The sequence below is a fragment of the Dipodomys spectabilis genome, unplaced genomic scaffold (assembly GCF_019054845.1).
Source record: "Dipodomys spectabilis isolate Male_0828 unplaced genomic scaffold, ASM1905484v1 ptg000783l, whole genome shotgun sequence".
NCBI classification, from domain to species: domain Eukaryota; kingdom Metazoa; phylum Chordata; class Mammalia; order Rodentia; family Heteromyidae; genus Dipodomys; species Dipodomys spectabilis.
In genome coordinates, this window is record NW_024871460.1 from 19,954,672 (window position 1) to 19,972,118 (window position 17,447).

The window sequence follows — 17,447 nt, forward strand, 5'->3', positions numbered from 1 at the left end:
TCTTCACATCAGACAATTACGTACTACTGAGTGCCACTCTCTCATACACTTCTGTGTATTATAGCTTAAGTAGAAAACAACAAACTAAACCAAAGAAATGAAAGGTTTCCTAAGCTTAGTGGCTTTTATTTTCTTTACCATTCACAACTTTTAAGAATTTCAATTTTTTAAAATTGGTTTTACCGCAATCTTTTTGTTGCAAAGAAAAAAGATAAAGGGCAAGGAATGTAGCGTAGTGGTACAGTGCTTGCCTGGCACACATGAAATCCTGAGTTCAATTCCTCAGAATCCACATACACAGAAAAAGCTGGAAGTGGTGCTGTGGCTCAAGTGGTAGAATGCTAGCCTTGAGCAAAAGAAGCTCAGGGATATCGCCCAGGCCCTGAGTTCAAGCCCCAGGGATGGCCAAAAAAAAAAAAAAAAGGAATTTGTAGAAAAGAGAAAATTGGGAAAAAATTACAGCAAGAATAATGGGTTTATACTCTTTTTCTTGGTATTGTTGGTGGTGGTGGTGGGGCCTGAACTCTGGGCCTGGGCGCTGTCCCTCAGCTCTTTATCTCAAGGTGAGTGCTCTACCACTTGAGCCACAGCACCACTTCCAGCTTTTTCTGCTTATGTAGTGCTGAGGAATCGAACCCAGGACCTCGTGCATGCAAGGCAACCACTCTACCACTGAGCCACGCTCCCAGCCCCTGGGTTTATATCCTTAAGTCTTACATATTTGATTATTATAACTATTATTCATATAAAATTAAACAGTTAAAGATATATGAAGTCAGGCGATGGTGGCTCACACCTATAATTCTAGCTACTCAGGAAGCTGAGATCTGAGGATTGTGATTCAAAGTCAGCTGGGGCAGGAAAGTCTGTGAGACTCTTATTGCCAATAAAGTACAAGAAAGCTGGAAGTGGAGGTGTGGCTCAAGTGGTAGAGCACTAGCCTTGAGCACAAAATTTCAAGAACAGCATCTAGGACCTCATTTCAAGCCTGAGGACCAGCAGCAGGAAAAAAACAAAAGATAAAAAGGAAAATGAATTTGTTAGAACTGAACTTTGGTATGACCCAGCAATCCCACTTTTGGGCATTTACCCAAATGTTCACAAACAAGACCACCCTAAAGCTACCAGCAGAACTATGTTTATTGCAGCATTATTTACTATAGCTAAGATATGGAACCAACCCAGATGCCCCTCAGTAGATGAATGGATCAAGAAAATGTGGTATATATACACAATGGAATTCTATGCCTCCATCAGAAAGAATGACATTGCCCCATTTGTTAGGAAATGGAAAGGCATGGAAAAAATTATATTAAGCGAGGCCCAAAGAAACATAGGTTTCCCTTATTTGCAATAACTAGTATATGTCTCAGTCAAGCAGAAAAGATCAGATAAGTTGATGTTAGGGAAATGAACCCTAAGATATGTATTCAAATGTTTTATTCTTTCATACGATTGTTTCTAACACAATTATAAGATGATTTCTTTGTTGCTTTGTATGTCCCTCCCCCACGGTATAACTGCTGCTTTCACTGTATTTGATGTTGGCATAATTTGAGGAGGTCAAGGGAAAAAAACAAATCATTTAAATAGGGATACAGATGAACCCATTGCAACAATGAGATGTACAAGTCGTTATGTCGAAAACGAACTTTACAACTTTGGTGTGGGGGGGAGGAAGATTAGGGGGTGGGGGAAGGATGGGAAGGGATGGGAAGGGTAAACAAAGGAGGAGGCTACAACGCTTGATAAGAAATGTACTCATTAATTGTACCCATGTACAATGTACCCATGTAATTGTAACCCCTCTGAACAGTATTTTCACAATAAAAAAAAAAAAAAAGTGAACTTTGGGAGAAAATCTACACTCTTACACTCTTCTCATGGAAATGTTACACTTATAGATGATGTTTCCTAGGTTGAAGTTTTAGTATAATTAAACATGTTACAGACTATTAATTAATCCATGATTCTTATCCATGATCCCCTCTCACCTGATATATCTAGTCTTGTCTCAATTTTAGACAAATGAGCCTTGTTGTCCACTGTAGTCTTTTCTTTGGAATCCTCGTCAATTTTTGAGCATTCCTTTTCCACATCAAATCTTAAGTAGAAGAAAAATAAAACTGAAAATATGTTTAATACAAGTAAGGAAATAAAATTTATTGCCGGGCACCCATAGCTCACATCTGTAATCTTAGCTACTCAGGAGGCTAACATTTGAGGATCACAGTTCAAAGCCAGCCCATGCTGGAAAAGCTGTGAAACTCTTTTTTTTTTTTGGTCTGGTCGTGGGGCCTGAACTCTGGGCCTGGGTTCTGTCCCTCAGCTCTTCAGCTCAAGGCTAGCGCTCTACCACTTGAGCCACAGCGCCACTTCCGGCTTTTTTCTTTTTGCTTATGTGGTGCTGAGGAATCGAACCCAGGGCCTCATGCATGCAAAGCAAGAGCTCTACCACTGAGCCACCTTCCCAGCCCCAAGCCATGAAACTCTTATCTCAAAAAAAAAAAAAAAAGGAAAGAAACAGAAGTGGCATTGTGGATCAAGAGGTAGAGTGCTAGCTTTGAGCTGAAGAGCTGAGGGACAGCACCCAGGACCAGAGTTCAAGCCCCATGACCGACAAAAAAAAAAAAAGAAAAGAAAATTTACTATTGTTATTCTTATATTTGTATAACAGGTTGTATATCTTACTCTTTTTTTTTTTTTTTTTTGGGTCCGGTCGTGGGGCCTGAACTCAGGGCCTGCGCGCTGTCCTTCAGCATTTCAGCTCAAGGCTAGCGCACTAGCGCTTGAGCCACAGCACCACTTCCAGCTTTTTTCTTTTTGCTTATGTGGTGTTGAGTAATCGAACCCAGGGCCTCGAGCATGCAAGGCAAGCACTCTACCACTGAGCCACCTTCCCAGCCCTGTATATCTTACTCTTTTATGTGTGTGTGTGACAGTACTAGGTTTGAATTCACACTCTAACTCAGCTTACATAGCTAGGGCTCTACAACTTTGAGCCATACCTCCAGACTGGCATTTTGTTGGTTAATTGGAGTCTCTTGGACTTTTTGGTCTGGGCTGGCTTTGACCATAACCCTCTGAGACTCAGTTTCTTAAGTAACTAGGATTATAAACATGGCTTGCTTTGGTTATTTTTCAGATAGGGTCTATTCTTTTTGGCCTAGATCATTCTCAGACCATGACACCTCCTGTCTAGCTGTAATTACCGTGATTAGCCCAAGCTGCAGTCCTCCTATCTCTTTCTCCCAAATATCTGAGATTATAGGCATAAGCCAGACCACAGGCTCAGTATCTCCTAATCTAAAATTCTTGATTAAGAAGTATTTGGGATTTCAGGGTTTTTTTCAGATTTTGGAGTATTTGCATAAACATGAGATACCTTGGGGATGGAACCCAAGTTAAAATACCTAATTTATTTATGTTTTCTATGCCCCTTATACACATAAACTGAACATAATAGTTTAAATAGTCATGTGCATGAAACAAAGTTTGATAGTATGAAATTTGAAATAGTAGGATAAAATCATTTTAGAAGTTTAAGCATTTCAGATTTCTTTTCAGAAAGTTACAGATGTTCAACCTTTATTGTACCTTTGAATATAGTCTCAAAACTTGCATCATAAGTGTGTTTTCCACATCCTTTTTTGTCATTTACATTCTTTCTTAAGAAAAAATGTAATTAAGTGAGAATTTAAGTATTAATCAGATTCAACCTGCTCCAAAGGGGTCATTAAATTGTGACTAATTTCTCTTCATTTAAAACATTTGTACTTTTTACTTTGGACAAGTATAACAATGGTTATTTTTATAAAATAAAAATTTGGTTATTTTTGTCAAATTTCATTTTTGTCAAATTTTATTTTATAAAAATAACTAGTGTTATCCATATATTTACAAAATATATATTTTGACGGGTACTAGTGGCTCATGCCTGTAATCCTAGCTACTCAGGAGGCTGAGATCACAGTTCAAAGCCAGCCGGGGCAGGAAAGTTAGTGATACTTTTATCTCCAATTAACCACCAGAAAACCGGAAGTGGCGCTGTGGCCACAAGTTGTAGAGCCCTACCCTTGAGCTGAAGAGGTCAGGGACAGCGTCCAAGCCCAGAGTTCAAGCCTCGTGACTGATAAAATGATGTAGCTGTTTTGTTAAATCAAGATAAAACTTCTTAGATAAACTAGGCATGATGGTACATGCTTATAATACCAGCAATGTGGGAAGTTAAGAAGTGGCAGGATTGTAGTTCGATGAAAGCTGGGAAAGAAAGTAGGAAGACTCCATACTAACAAGCAAGCCAGGTGTTGGGGTACATGCTATAACACTACCTTCTTGAAACACAGTGATAGGAGAATCAAAGTTTCATGCTGCGCTAGGCAAAATGTTCAAGACCATCTAAAAATTTAAGTGGGGGAGGTGTAGCCTCAGTGATAGGGATCTTCCTTACTAAGTTTGATTCCCTGAGTTCAAACACCAGACCCACTTACTTCCACATAAGTGTTTATACTACTTTTTGTATTTTACTAAAAGCAATTTGGTCCACCTTTTGAGCTCTTGTTCTTGTGCTCTGTTCACAAACTCAGAGCTGATGCTCTACCGCTTGAGCCATGACTCTAGTTCCATATATTTTGTGCCAGTACTTGGTTTATAATATGTACACTAAAAGTTATCATAGTATTTAATGGTGCAGAATTTTTCAGTAACAAAGATTGTATAAAGGAATATAAAACATACTTATCCCATTCTGAATAATCCCTTGGAACTTTCTTCTTAGCTGGTCTACTTTTAGAATGTTTCCCCTGAAAGAATAAAAATCATATCTTATAAGATATATTTAATCTAAAATTAGCAGGTTTTACTGTAAATGCAATGTAAACTATTGAGTCAAAATACACAAATGCCAATTGTTCAGAAAATAGATGCCTTTCAGGTTATAACAACTTCAAGACTATAATACAATAATATACAGCAGGTAACAGAAAGGATTTTAAATTTGTAGTTACTTCTGGGGACAGTCCAGAGGTTTTAAAATATATAGAGATATTTATTTATTCATATATAAAATTTGAAAACTCAGTGTGATTATTAATGATTTTTTGGCCAGTCCCGGGGCTTGAACTCAGGGCCTGGGCACCATCCCTGAGCTTCTTTTGCTCAAGGCTGGCACTCTACCACTTGAACCACAGTACCACTTCTGGCCTTTTCTGTTTATGTGGTACTGAGGCTTCATGCATGCCAGGCAAACATTCTACCAGTAAGCCACCTTCTCAGCCCAGTGTTTTTTTTTTAAATAAGAAAAGAGAGGGCTGAGAAGATGGCTCAGTGGTAGAGCGCTTGCCTTGCATGCATGAGGCCCTGGGTTCGATTCCTCAGCACCACATAAGCAAAAAGAAAAAAGCAGGAAGTGGTGCTGTGGCTCAAGTGGTAGAGCGCTAGCCTTGAGCTGAAGAGCTGAGGGACAGTGCCCAGGCCCCGAGCTCAGGCCCCATGACCAGACCCAAAAGAAAAGAAAAGAGTACTAAATAAATTCATTCTGTGTGAGGGTGGCGGGAGGGGGTTGTGGGTGTGTGGCAGTACTGAAGCCTAAACTCAGGAACTTGGGCTTTTCCTCTTCTTGTACTCTATTTGCAAACTCAGAGCTGATGCTCTACCACTTGAACGATGCCTCTAGTTCCACATTTTTGTGCCAGTACTAGGGCTTGAACTCAGGGCCTGGGCACTTTCTCTAAGCTTTTTCTCCCAAGGATAGCACTCTCCTACTTTAACCACAGCTCTACTTTTGGCTTTTTGGAAATTAATTCAAGAAAAGAGTCTCTTGGATTTTCTTGCTAGGCCTGGCTTGGAACAATCCTCAGATCTCAGCCTCCTGCATGAACCACCAGTATCCAGCATCTAGTTCCTAAGTTTGCTGATTAACTGGAGATGAAGTCCCAAAGACTTTTCTACCAGGGCTGGTTAGAACTACAGGAGTGAGCCACTGGCACCCAGCTCCAAATTTGTTTTTTTTTTTTTTTTTTTTTAAGCTCCAAGCATTAGAAAAACAAGAATAACTACTCTGCAGAATTAGTCACAGCTGTTTTGTTTGCAATGACAGATACCCATCTTGTACTAATTCCATTTAAAAAGAAGAAATCACTAGCTGACAAACAAGCAGAGGTACTGCCAGCTCAAGGGTTTCTTAGGCCCTTCTCCAGCTCCTCTCTCCCAAATCCATGTACTCCCTCTACCTGTGATTTACATCTTCCTTTAGGGCTATTTGCTTTCTCTTGTGGGAGGAGACATGGTCCTGGAAGCCTGCATTATAACCTTACAGGTTTTCTCATCAGAGTGGAAAAGACTGAATTTCTCTTCACCTCCAGTTAGGGAAATCCCAGGGAAGGGCTCTGAGTGGTTTAGAATAAAGTGCACCATACTAGATCCAAGATCTCCTGCTGGTGATGGGGTAGGGGAGCAGGTTCTGCACCAGAAGGAAACAGGAAAAATGTACATAAAATCCATTGTTGCTCATAAATAATCTCCCAGAGCAAGTAGTACTTCGTCATGCTAGACATATACTAGGGAATGGTACCTAAATTTTGCCTATCTATACAGTCTAATGAAAGAGAATAGAGTAGAATTTAGGGTAAAATGTAGTAGGCACTGATTTTTTTTTTTTAACTCGGCCTGGGCGCTGTCCCTCAGCTCTTCATCTCAAGGCTAGCGCTCTACACTTGAGGCACAGCGCCACTTCTGGTTTTCTGGTGGTTTATTGGAGATAAGTCTCACGGACTTTCCTGCCTGGGCTGGCTTTTAACTGTGATCCTCAGATCTCAGCCTCCTGAGTAGCTAGGGTTACAGGCGTGAGCCACCGGAGCCCCGCTTGCACTGATTGTCTTTAAACCATTGAAATGTCTTTGGTGTCATTTAAGTTTGCCAACAGATGACTCAGCAATTCTAGTGGTATGGTTTGAAGCTCCTGGTTTTCATCTTATTTTTGGTGCAGTCCTGAGGCTTGAACTCAGGGCCTGGACACTGTCCGGCTTCTGGTTTGAATGTTTGGTTCCCAACTGGTGGCCCAATTTTGGAGGGCTCTTAAAACTTTAGGAGGTCGAACCTCCTTGGAGGAAATAGGTCAGTGGGGGTGGATCCCTTGGGACATCCACCTACTGGGGTCCCTTCCTGTCCTTCTCTGCTTCTTGGCTGCCATGATGTTAATGGTCTATGCAATGTGCTTCTTATGTTAGTGATGCAGTGTCTCACTACACTGACTATGGACTGAAGCCTTGGAAACTGTGAGCCAAGGTCAGTAATTCCCTCTTTCAGTTGTTTATGTCAGGCCTTCTGTCACAGTGATGTAACTAACTCAACTAGCAACTCTAGAAGGCACACAGGAGTACTGTGCACTCCTTATCGCTTCCTAGGTAGTCTTCCATGCTTGCACTCTTCTTCATGCTTAGAAAGACAGGTTCTCAATGCTAAGACTGTGGTTTGGGTTGAATGTGTTTCCTAAAAAGATATAGGGAATTCTTAATTCTTGATATCCATGAATGAAACCCCATTGGGAATAGAATCTGTGTAGAGGTAAACAAGGTAAGGTCATTAGAATGGGCCTTTGTCTAATATGACTGACATTCTTATATAAAAAAGAGAGAAAAGTCTGGCACTTGGGAAGACGTGGGTAGAGGCTGGAGTTAGACTACAAGTCAAGGAATGCTTGGGACTTCTAGAAATGAAAGAATAAAGAGGGATACTCCTCTCAGGTTCCCAAAGGATTATTACCTTGACAATCCCTTAAATTCAGGACATGTGGCCTCCAGCACAGGGAAAGAATACCTTTCTCTTGTCTTAAGCTTACCAGTTTGTGTACCTTTTATTAGTAGCCCCAGAAAACTACGTAAGTGGTACAACTTAGTTTCAAAAGGTACTAATTAGGGGTTCAGAGTGGGGCTCAGTGGTAGAGTGCTTGCCTTGCATTTATGACTCCCTGAGTTCAATTCCACATAAGCAGAAAAAGCTGGATGTGGCACTGTGGCTGAAGTGGCAAAGCGCTAGCCTTGAGCTAAAGAGCTGAGGGACAGCACCCAGGCCCAGAGTTCAGGCCCCCCGACCAACAACAACAAAAAAAGGTACTAATTAAAAATGAGGAATATTTAAATTCATATGTGGCACTCCAATATCTAATTATGACAAAGAATATTCTCTTTGAGTAAGTAAAATAAAGAAGAATATGAGTTGGTTTAATTGTGGTAATTATCTCACACTGCATGTATATATAACCATCAAGTTAAATATATAATTTGCACTTGTAAATTTAATTCAATAAAGAAATGTTTTTTGATAAATAAAATGAATGTGCAATGAAAAGGCTCAAGATATGAATGGGGGGGTTGGGGAAGAAAGGGAAGGGATGGTAGGGGAAAAACAAAGGAGGGGGTAACAATGCTCACTAGGAAATATACTTATTACCTTACTCATGTAACTGTAATCCCTCTGTACAATATCTTTACAATAAAATACATATTAAAAAAAGATATGGACGAGGCATACAGAATACACTAATCAATACACCTAGCCCATAGTGCTTTCCTTGAAATAACAAATCATTCTCATTAGTCAATATGGTGCATTCTGCATACTTCCTACTGTGTCATACAAAACATTAAAAAGATATATTTGTGGGGTTCAATATTTAACAAAGTCAAGATTTTACTATTTCATCAAAATTATTTTTATACATTTTTTTTCTGTTACTGGGACTTGAAATCAGGGCCTGGGAGTTGATTGTGCTTTTGTGCTTAAGGCTACTATTCTACCACTTGAGCAACAGGTCCACTTCCAACTTTTTTGGTTTCATGGACTCTCCTGCCTAGGCTGGCTTCAGATCATGATTCTCAGAGATCATGATTTCTCCAGAGAAATTAGGATTATGGGTGTGAGCCAACAGCACCTGTCTATAGGTACCTAAGAACAAGAAATTTTCCTTGACTTTGAAAACTTTCCATACATCCCCACAATACCCCTGATCATTGTCCTAATCCACAGCAGACTATGTCAGTGTGGTGCACACTCTTTGGTGTTAGGACATTTTCATACTTCTGAAAAGTGCATTTGCGTATCTTCCCCAATATTCATATATCTGATTATATAATTAAAATGTCATATCCTAACCAGCCCCTTAGCTCTCCAAGTTTTTCAAGAATGATAATAAAATGATAGGAGGCTGTTCATTTCAAATGATCTTGTTCACTGGGCTCCAATACACCAAAATGGAGCCACTCATTCTTAAGATCCCCATCGCCAAATGGAAAATTAAGTTCTCTGACCTGTGGAGAAATCAGAAGAGTGAAAAAACAGCCCTATCTCCAAACAGACCAATGTGCTGGCAGAAAATGCATGCCCCTTGGCTTTAACTCATATGAAGACAGTAACCTAGTGGTATCCACCTGCTTTTTAGAGTCCCTGCTTTTACTTTAAAACACTTAATATGCTGAGCACCAGTGGGTCATGTCTATAATCCTAGCTACTCAGGAGGCTGAGTTCGGAGGATCATGGTTCTTCAAAGACAGCCTGGACAGGAAAGCCTGTGTGACTCTTATCTCCATTAAAAACTACTCCCAAAAAGCTGGAAGTGGAGCTGTGGCTTAAGTAGTAGAATACTAGCTTTGAACAGAGCCCAGGCCCCAAGTTCAAGGCCTAGTACAACAACTGACACACACAAAAAGACACCTAACATAAGCCAATGACTCTGCCATGCCAGTGGAAGATCTTTCTTAGAGTATTATTCCTTGTTCATTTTTAAGGCACAGACTTTGCCCATTGTGCTCAGCTAATAAATATGAATTAATTGATTACAGCATACCTAGGCAGGAAGCAAGATCCTAACTCATAAATAACCAGCACAGGGGCTGGGACATTGGCTCAGTGGTACAATGCTTTCCTCGCATGCATGAGGCCCTGGGTTCGATTCCTCAGCACCACATAAGCAGAAAAAAGCCGGAAGTGGTGGTGTGGTTCAAGAGGTAGGGCACTAGCCTTGAGCTGAAGAGCTGAGGGACAGCACCCAGGCCCAGACTTCAAGACCCATGACCATAAAAACAGAAACAAAAACAAAAAAAAAGCACAAAGGGGGCTAGAGGAATGACTCCACAGTATCAAACAGCCTAGCAAACATGAGGCTCTGTGTTCAAATCCCAGTTCAAAACAAAAAGGGAGCCAGGCGCCGGTGGCTCACACCTGTAATCCTAGCTACTCAGGAGGCTGAGATCTGAGGATCAAGGTTCAAAGCCAGCCTGGACAAGGAAAGTCCATGAGACTCTTATCTCCAATAAACCACTAGAAAACCAGAAGTGGTGATGTGGCTCAAACGGTAGAGCATTAGCCTTGAGCTGAAGAGTGCAGGGACAGCGCCCAAGCCGAGTTCAAGCCCCACGACTGACAAAAAAAAATATAAAACAAAACAAAAAGGGAAAAATCTAGAAAGGTACCGAGGGAAAAATAAAAACAAAAACACAATGCACTAAATACAAAAATAACACCTGTAGGGGCTTGGGAGTATTTATTTACCATTTTTAAATCTGTAGGTACTTAAATTAATCAAATGAAACACACCTTCTGTATCTCAACTGGATATATATGTTTCCTGAAATTTGCATGCACACTGATAGGGACCTTATGTGCTCATCAAAACTGGTCAGAGTAGAAGAGACTAGATAGTAAAAGGAAAAAGGGAAAAGAAAGTGAAACCAGGCTTTCAAAGGCTGGTGCTGCTTCATTTCCACCTCCAGGTGATGAGACACAGCTAATAGAAAACATCTCCAGTTAGAGTACAAGACATTAGCTACCCTCATTATACTGAGATATCCCCTTAAAGCCACAGTTACCACCTTCCCCCACCAACCCCAAACCATATCACAAAGGCGTACTTTGCTGACATGGGGATGGCTATTTGAGCCACGAACTGGAGGTAAATGATCTTCTTCGAAATTGGGATGCATTTCTGTGTGGTGAGAATGCATTGTATTTTCTTCATTTTTAATGTCCAACATCCAGCTCTGAGAAGAATGGAGAAAAAGAAGGTAAATACATAGGTTGAAATAACCTATTGAATAATGAGACAGACTCAAGAAATATCTGTAAATCATAGTTTGCTATGAGTGACTTTTGAGGTGACAATTTGATCATGACAGGTAACACTCCACCTACATTTTTTTTTAACTGGTGCCAGTCTTGGGGCCTGAACTAAGAGGCTGGGTGCTGTCCCTGAGCCTTTTATTTTTTGCTCAAGGCTAGCAGTTTACCACTTGAGCTACAGCTCCATTTCTGACTTTTGTTTGTAGTTAATTGGAGATAAGAGTCATGGACTTCTCTGCCAAGGCTGGCATTGAACCATGTTCCTTAGATCTCGGCTTCCTGAGTAGCTAGGATTATTGGCATGAGTCACTGATGCCCAGCTCCTACTGTTTCTTTTTAGTTGTGGAAAAATACCTATTACATAAAATTTACCTTCCATGATGGTTCATCTGGGTTATGGATTGGATTCAATGCCTAAAAATTAGTAAAGCACACTTCTGGTGCATCTGTGAGGAGCACTCCAGAGCTGGTTAACTAAGGAGGGAATCCTTGCTGAATGTGCATTGAGCCATCCCATAGGATGCAGGCCTGGATGGGCTAACCACAAAGAAAAGAGGAAACCAGAACTAGAGACATTCCTTCTCCACTTCGGGGCTGCTGTAATATGAGCTGCCCACCAGAAATGATTGCAGCTTTTGAATACCTGAGCCAAAATAAATCTTTGCTCCTCTAATTTTTAGTAGGCATTTTGTCACAGTGAGGAAAGACTAATTAATACACTTTCTGTAGCCATTTTTAGTGTACAATTCAGTGTTGGTAAGCATTTTTATGTTGGCTGGGTAAAATAACTCACACCTGTAATTACAGGTGTAATCACAGGATCGAGATTCACAGGTTGAGGCCAACCAAGAGACTTCTCAACTAATGAGTCAAGTGTGGTGGTGCCTGTAATTCTGGCTACATGGCAGACATAGGTAGGAAGGCAGAGGTTGAGGGCAAGCTCCTGGCAAAAATTCAAGATCCCATTAGAAAAATAACTAAATCAATGAAAGACTGTGAATAATAGTAGAATGCTTGCTTAGCAAGTATGAAGCCTGGGGCTGGGAAGGTGGCTCAGTGGTAGAGCGCTTGCCTTGCATGTCTGAGGCCCTGGGTTCGATTCCTCAGCACCACATAAGCAAAAAGAAAAAAGCCAGAAGTGGTGCTGTGGCTCAAGTGGTAGAGTGCCAGCCTTGAGCTGAAGAGCTGAGGGACAGCGCCCAGAGTTCAGGCCCCACAACTGGACCCAAAAAAAACCCACAAAAAACAAGCAAGTATGAAGCCTGAGTTTAAGCCCCAGTACCATTCACACCCAAAAAATATTCATCATGATGTTGTCTTATTTTTACTTGTCATGCAATGTCTTTTAACTGCACCTTTCAGTAAGTTTCCCTGAACTTCCTATCTAGTAAGTGAAAATGCACTTCCTGGGCACACGAGCATAAAACATTTTAGTTATCTGTTCATGTCAGTCTCTCGCTTCATACTACAAATTCCCTGGGGGCAAGACTTATGTCTTAACATCATCTTTGCAATTCTGTGTCTGGCATACATTAGGTTCTTAATAATGTTTATTAAACTGAATTATCACAGATACCAAAAAACATTGAGTAAGGTCTCTTCCTCCCATCCTCCTCCCTCCTTTCCTCCTTTCTTTCCTTCCTTTCTTCCTTCTTCCTGCTCTTTCTTTCTCTCTTTTCTTTCCTTCTTTCTTTCCTCCTTTCTTTCTTTCTCTTTCTCTTTTCTTTTCTTTTCTTCCTATCTCAATATCATCAGGCGCCAGTGGCTCATGCTTATAATCTTAGCTAGTCAGGAGGCTGAGATTTGAGGATCGTGGTTCAAATCCAGCCTGGGCAGGAAAGTCTGTGAGACTCTTATCTCCAATAACTCACTCACAAAACCGCAAGTGGTGTGGTGGCTCAAGTGATAGAGCACTAGCCTTGAGCTGAAGAGCTGAGGGACAGTACCCAGGCCCAGAGTTCAAACCACAGACTGACCGAAAAAAAAAAAAAAAAAGATGCTCAATATCATTAGTCACTGGAGATAGACAACTTAAAATCACAGTGAATCAAATCCTAGTACAAAAAAAGATGCCAGGGATAATAGTTTGTGCCAGCAACCTAACTCCTTGGGGGACAGAGATTGAGAGGATCATGGTCAGAGGTCTGTCCAGGCAGAAAAGTCTGTGAGACTCCATCTCCAATATAACCAGCAAAAATCAGGAATAAAGGTGTGACTCAAGTGGTAGAGCACCAAGCATGCTGGAGTCTCTGAGTTCAAAACCCAGCTCCACCAGAAAACAAAGCAATTAATACTTTCTAAGTAATCACCTCTCAGTCCTATATTGAGAAACAAGAAGCCCAGGTATCAGATAAATGTTATTCTCTACCTTTAAATCATTGTCAATTGTTTCCCATTCTTCTTTTGTAAAACTGGATGGTGTTGCTGCAGGTTTATCCTTTCTCAAAGCTCTGCTTCCAGGAGCCAAGCCTGTAAGACGCTTCTCACAAAACTCTGTAAGTTCAGGATAATATCCTTCCTCACCAGACCTTAAAAAATGTTTATAATTTCAGAGTTTACCCCTTATATAGAGCACCCTGAAGGAGCCCCAAAATTCTATAGAGATCTCAAGGGCTACCCAAGGCTGAATGCTGGGCTTCTGGCTCCACTAGCACAATCTCCTTATGTATCTGTTAATCTATGGGGTGACATAATGATGAAAAAATTCCCAAAGAAACCAACTTCCTAGGCTGGGAATGTGACTTAGTGGCAGAGTGCTATGGAGCATGCATGAAGCCCTGGGTTCAATTCCTCAGTACCACATAAACAGAAAAGGCTGGAAGTAGTCCTGTGGCTCACATGGTAGAGTGCCAGCCTTGAGCAAAAAGCAGCTCAGGGATAGTGCCCAGGCCCTGAGTTCAAGCTCCAGGACTGGCAAGAAGAAAAGAAAAGAAAGAAAAGAAAAGAAGAAAGAAAGAAACCAAATTCTACAAGATTTTCCAAATTGAGCCGGGCGCTAGAGGCTCACGCCTGTAATCCTAGGTACTCAGGAGGCTGAGATCTGAGGATTACGATTCAAAGCCAGCCTGGGCAGGAAAATCCATGAGACTCTTATCTCCAATAAACCACTAGAAAACCAGAAGTGGCATTGTGGCTCAAGTGGTAGAGTGCTCACCTTGAGCTGAAAAGCTGAGGAACAGTGCCCAAACCCAGAGTTCAAGCCCCATGACCAATCAAAAAAAAAAAAAGATTTTCCAAATTGAATAAGTAGCATGTTCTCTCCTATATAAAACATATATATTCATTTTGGACATGAAGCAGTTTTATAAACACATCCTGGAAATTCAGTATTATAGATAGAGAAAAAATATGGGCTTTATTTTCAACAAGGAGTTTCTATTTAAAGTTCAATTAAAAAGCAGAGTTGGAACAAATGGCAGACAAACAATTTAGAAAAATACCCCCAAAATTCTATCACTCAAAAAATAGGATCCCTTTTTGGGGGAACTAAGTAGAGGCATCTGGTCTCTTTATTTTTAAGGAAAATAAATTGTTTCCTATCCCCGTGTAAGTTTGCTCTCAAAATATAAATTCAATTTACAAGTTAAATTTCATACAACAATCCTTAGTCAACACAATATAATTTAATTATGTAAGTTGTTGGAACCAACATTACAATTGTGGTTTTTAAGCTCTTCAACTCCTAAGCTTCTCATTTTTTATCAGTCCTTGGCCAAATATTCATGACAATATTCTGCTGGAAAAAAATTAAAGAGGAAAATAATGACAGGGCTTTTCATCTTCCCACCTCAGAAATGATGAGGTTATAATGCCAACTCTGGGACAAAGGACAGGAGGCTAAATAGAGGTGATGAAGGAGAAAAAGGTCTTGATCACCAGGAGAGGGTCAGAGGAAAAAATACAAGAACCGCTGGGGCCACAGGAATCCTAGTGCTCCTGGAAAGGAAGCCTCATGCTCCACAGTGCCATCTGCATCAGCACTCTGTCCCCCAAATGAAAACAGCTCCAGGAACCCAAAAGAGGTGTCTAGTTTGGTACTCTATAGGGCAGTGTTTCTCATTCAAGTGGGTTCCTTCACAGACATAGGCACAGACAGACAGACACACACACACACACACATACACACACACACACTGAGACTACCTGCAAACCTAACAATCAGTTGGAGTATTAAAAGCACATTTCTGGGCACACCCCAGATTTCCTGAAGCAAAAATCACAGAAGAATGGCCCTCAAATATGCATTTTTAGCCACCAATATTATACAAATTAATGTATATAATATATACATCTATTATATAGACATATATAGGATCATAAATTACATATTATTAAATATTAAAATCTAAAATATATATATTTGACATTCACCACTATGGGGCTGTACTTTAGGAAAGCCCTAATTTCTTGCCTTCAGACCTCCCTCCCACCATTCAGACTAGCGAGATAACTAACCTTCCTCCCTGACAACTGCTTTAACAGCTGTTTTACCTGGTCCTAGAAAACTGAAGGAAGGGCTGGGAATGTGGCGTGGTAGTGGAGTGCTTGCCTACCATGCATGAAGCCCTGGGTTCAGTTCCACACAGAAAAAGCCAGAAGTGACACTGTGGCTCAAGTGGCAGAGTAAAAAAAGAAGCTCAGGGACAGTGCCCAGGCCCTGAGTTCAAACCCCAGAACTGGCCAAAGCAAACAAAAAACTGAATGAAGCAGGAAAAATGTCCTCTTGGGTAGTAATTGGTCTAAGTCTAATGCTGAAAGTAAACCTAGTCAGACCCTCCAAGCTAACCATAGAGTCAAAATTACTCTTTTGGAACCCACTATGGGCAAAAAAATCTTAGTATTTGAAAATCTTCTCCAAAAGTTCCATTGTTATTTCAACTTTACAAAGTCAACAATATGATTAAAACAGCCATATTTTAAATGCTTACCTTAGCACACAAAGAATTTTTTCCAAGTGTTTAATGTCTGAACACTTTTCAATATATTTGAAATCCAAGTGTTCAATAGGAATTTTAAATTTTTTTGTTGTTCCAAAGCTCCACAAAGAAGGACAATCTTTGGCAGTCATGGCTGAAATATAGTACAGGAAAACAGATATGAAACTCATCTAAACAATAATTTTCAATTAGGATAGTGGAGATCATCTGAGTCAAGTGTTTTTTCCAAGGAGGAAAGCTCATTGTGGACTCGACACTCCCAGATAACTAGTTAACATAGGCAGACATTCCTATTCACACAATCTTCCCTTAAGCAAAGCTACAAGAAAATGACAAAGTAGATTCTGCTGATCCAACTACTTTTTATCTCTTAATGTTGATTTTGAATGACCTTTGACTTTAAATGCTTATTAACATCCCAATCATCCTTTGTAGTTCAGCTCATGTATCTCTTTCCAAGCTTTTCTTTGTTTTTCCATTTCTTGTGACCACTTGCCCTGTCAGTGAACAATTCCCAGGATAATGTTCTAAAGCAATGTGCTCATACTCATAAAACACCAACTTCAATTCTTCCTAGATTGAGAGATATTATTTTATTCATCCTCATGATTCCAAGACTAGCTAACATAGTAAGTAGGACTTTGACTTTATACCACTTAAGAAGTATTCGCTGAGTTGCATTAAGAATGAGTCCTTAGACCTTTTTCACTCTGATTACATTGCTATTAATGGTGATAAGAATAATGGCGCCGGGCGCTGGTGGCTCACGCCTGTAATCCTAGCTACTCAGGAGGCTGAGATCTGAGGATCGCGGTTCAAAGCCAGCCCGGGCAGGAGAGACCGTGAGACTCCTATCTCCAATAAACCACCGGAAAACCGGAAGTGGCGCTGTAGCTCAAGTGGTAGAACGCTTGCCTTGAGCTGAAGAGCTGAGGGACAGCGCCCAGGCCCAGAGTTCAAGACAAAAAAAAAAAAAAAAAGAATAATGGCAAATACTTATGTATTTTATTTTAGTTTTGTCGGTGTGGGGCTTGAGGTTGTAGGGCTTGAACTCAGGGCCTGGGTACTGTCCCTGAGCCTCTTTGTGCTCAAGACTAGCATTCTGCCACTTGAGCCACAGAGCCACTCCCAATTTTTGAATGGTTAATTGGAGATAAGAGTCTCATGGAGACTTTCCTGCCTGTGCTGGCTTCACCATGATCCTCATATCTTAGCCTCTAGAGTAAATAGGAATTATAGGCATGAGCCACCAGTGTCCGACTACTTATGTGTGCTGGGCATCATTCTAAGTACATGTTGTACTTTACATAACTTAATGCACTTAATTCTTTCAAGTATTATGTCAGGTACTGTTTTATGCTAAGAGTAATAATAAGTTAATATTGATGGAGATAAATT

The 17,447-nt window shown here is 40.5% G+C and overlaps 1 protein-coding gene across 1 annotated transcript in view; it reads right to left on the minus strand.

Annotated features, from left to right (window-relative positions):
- Spag1 (sperm associated antigen 1) overlaps positions 1 to 16,180 on the minus strand; it is a 55,993-nt gene extending 39,813 nt beyond the window's left edge. The window contains exons 1-5 of the mRNA XM_042673174.1: positions 16,041 to 16,180; positions 13,481 to 13,640; positions 10,905 to 11,033; positions 4,738 to 4,802; positions 1,995 to 2,104 (exon numbers count right to left, since the gene is read on the minus strand). Coding sequence (XP_042529108.1) covers positions 1,995 to 2,104; positions 4,738 to 4,802; positions 10,905 to 11,033; positions 13,481 to 13,640; positions 16,041 to 16,180 — 604 coding nt within the window. The remainder of the gene's footprint in view (positions 1 to 1,994; positions 2,105 to 4,737; positions 4,803 to 10,904; positions 11,034 to 13,480; positions 13,641 to 16,040) is intronic.
- Positions 16,181 to 17,447: the final 1,267 nt, after the last annotated feature.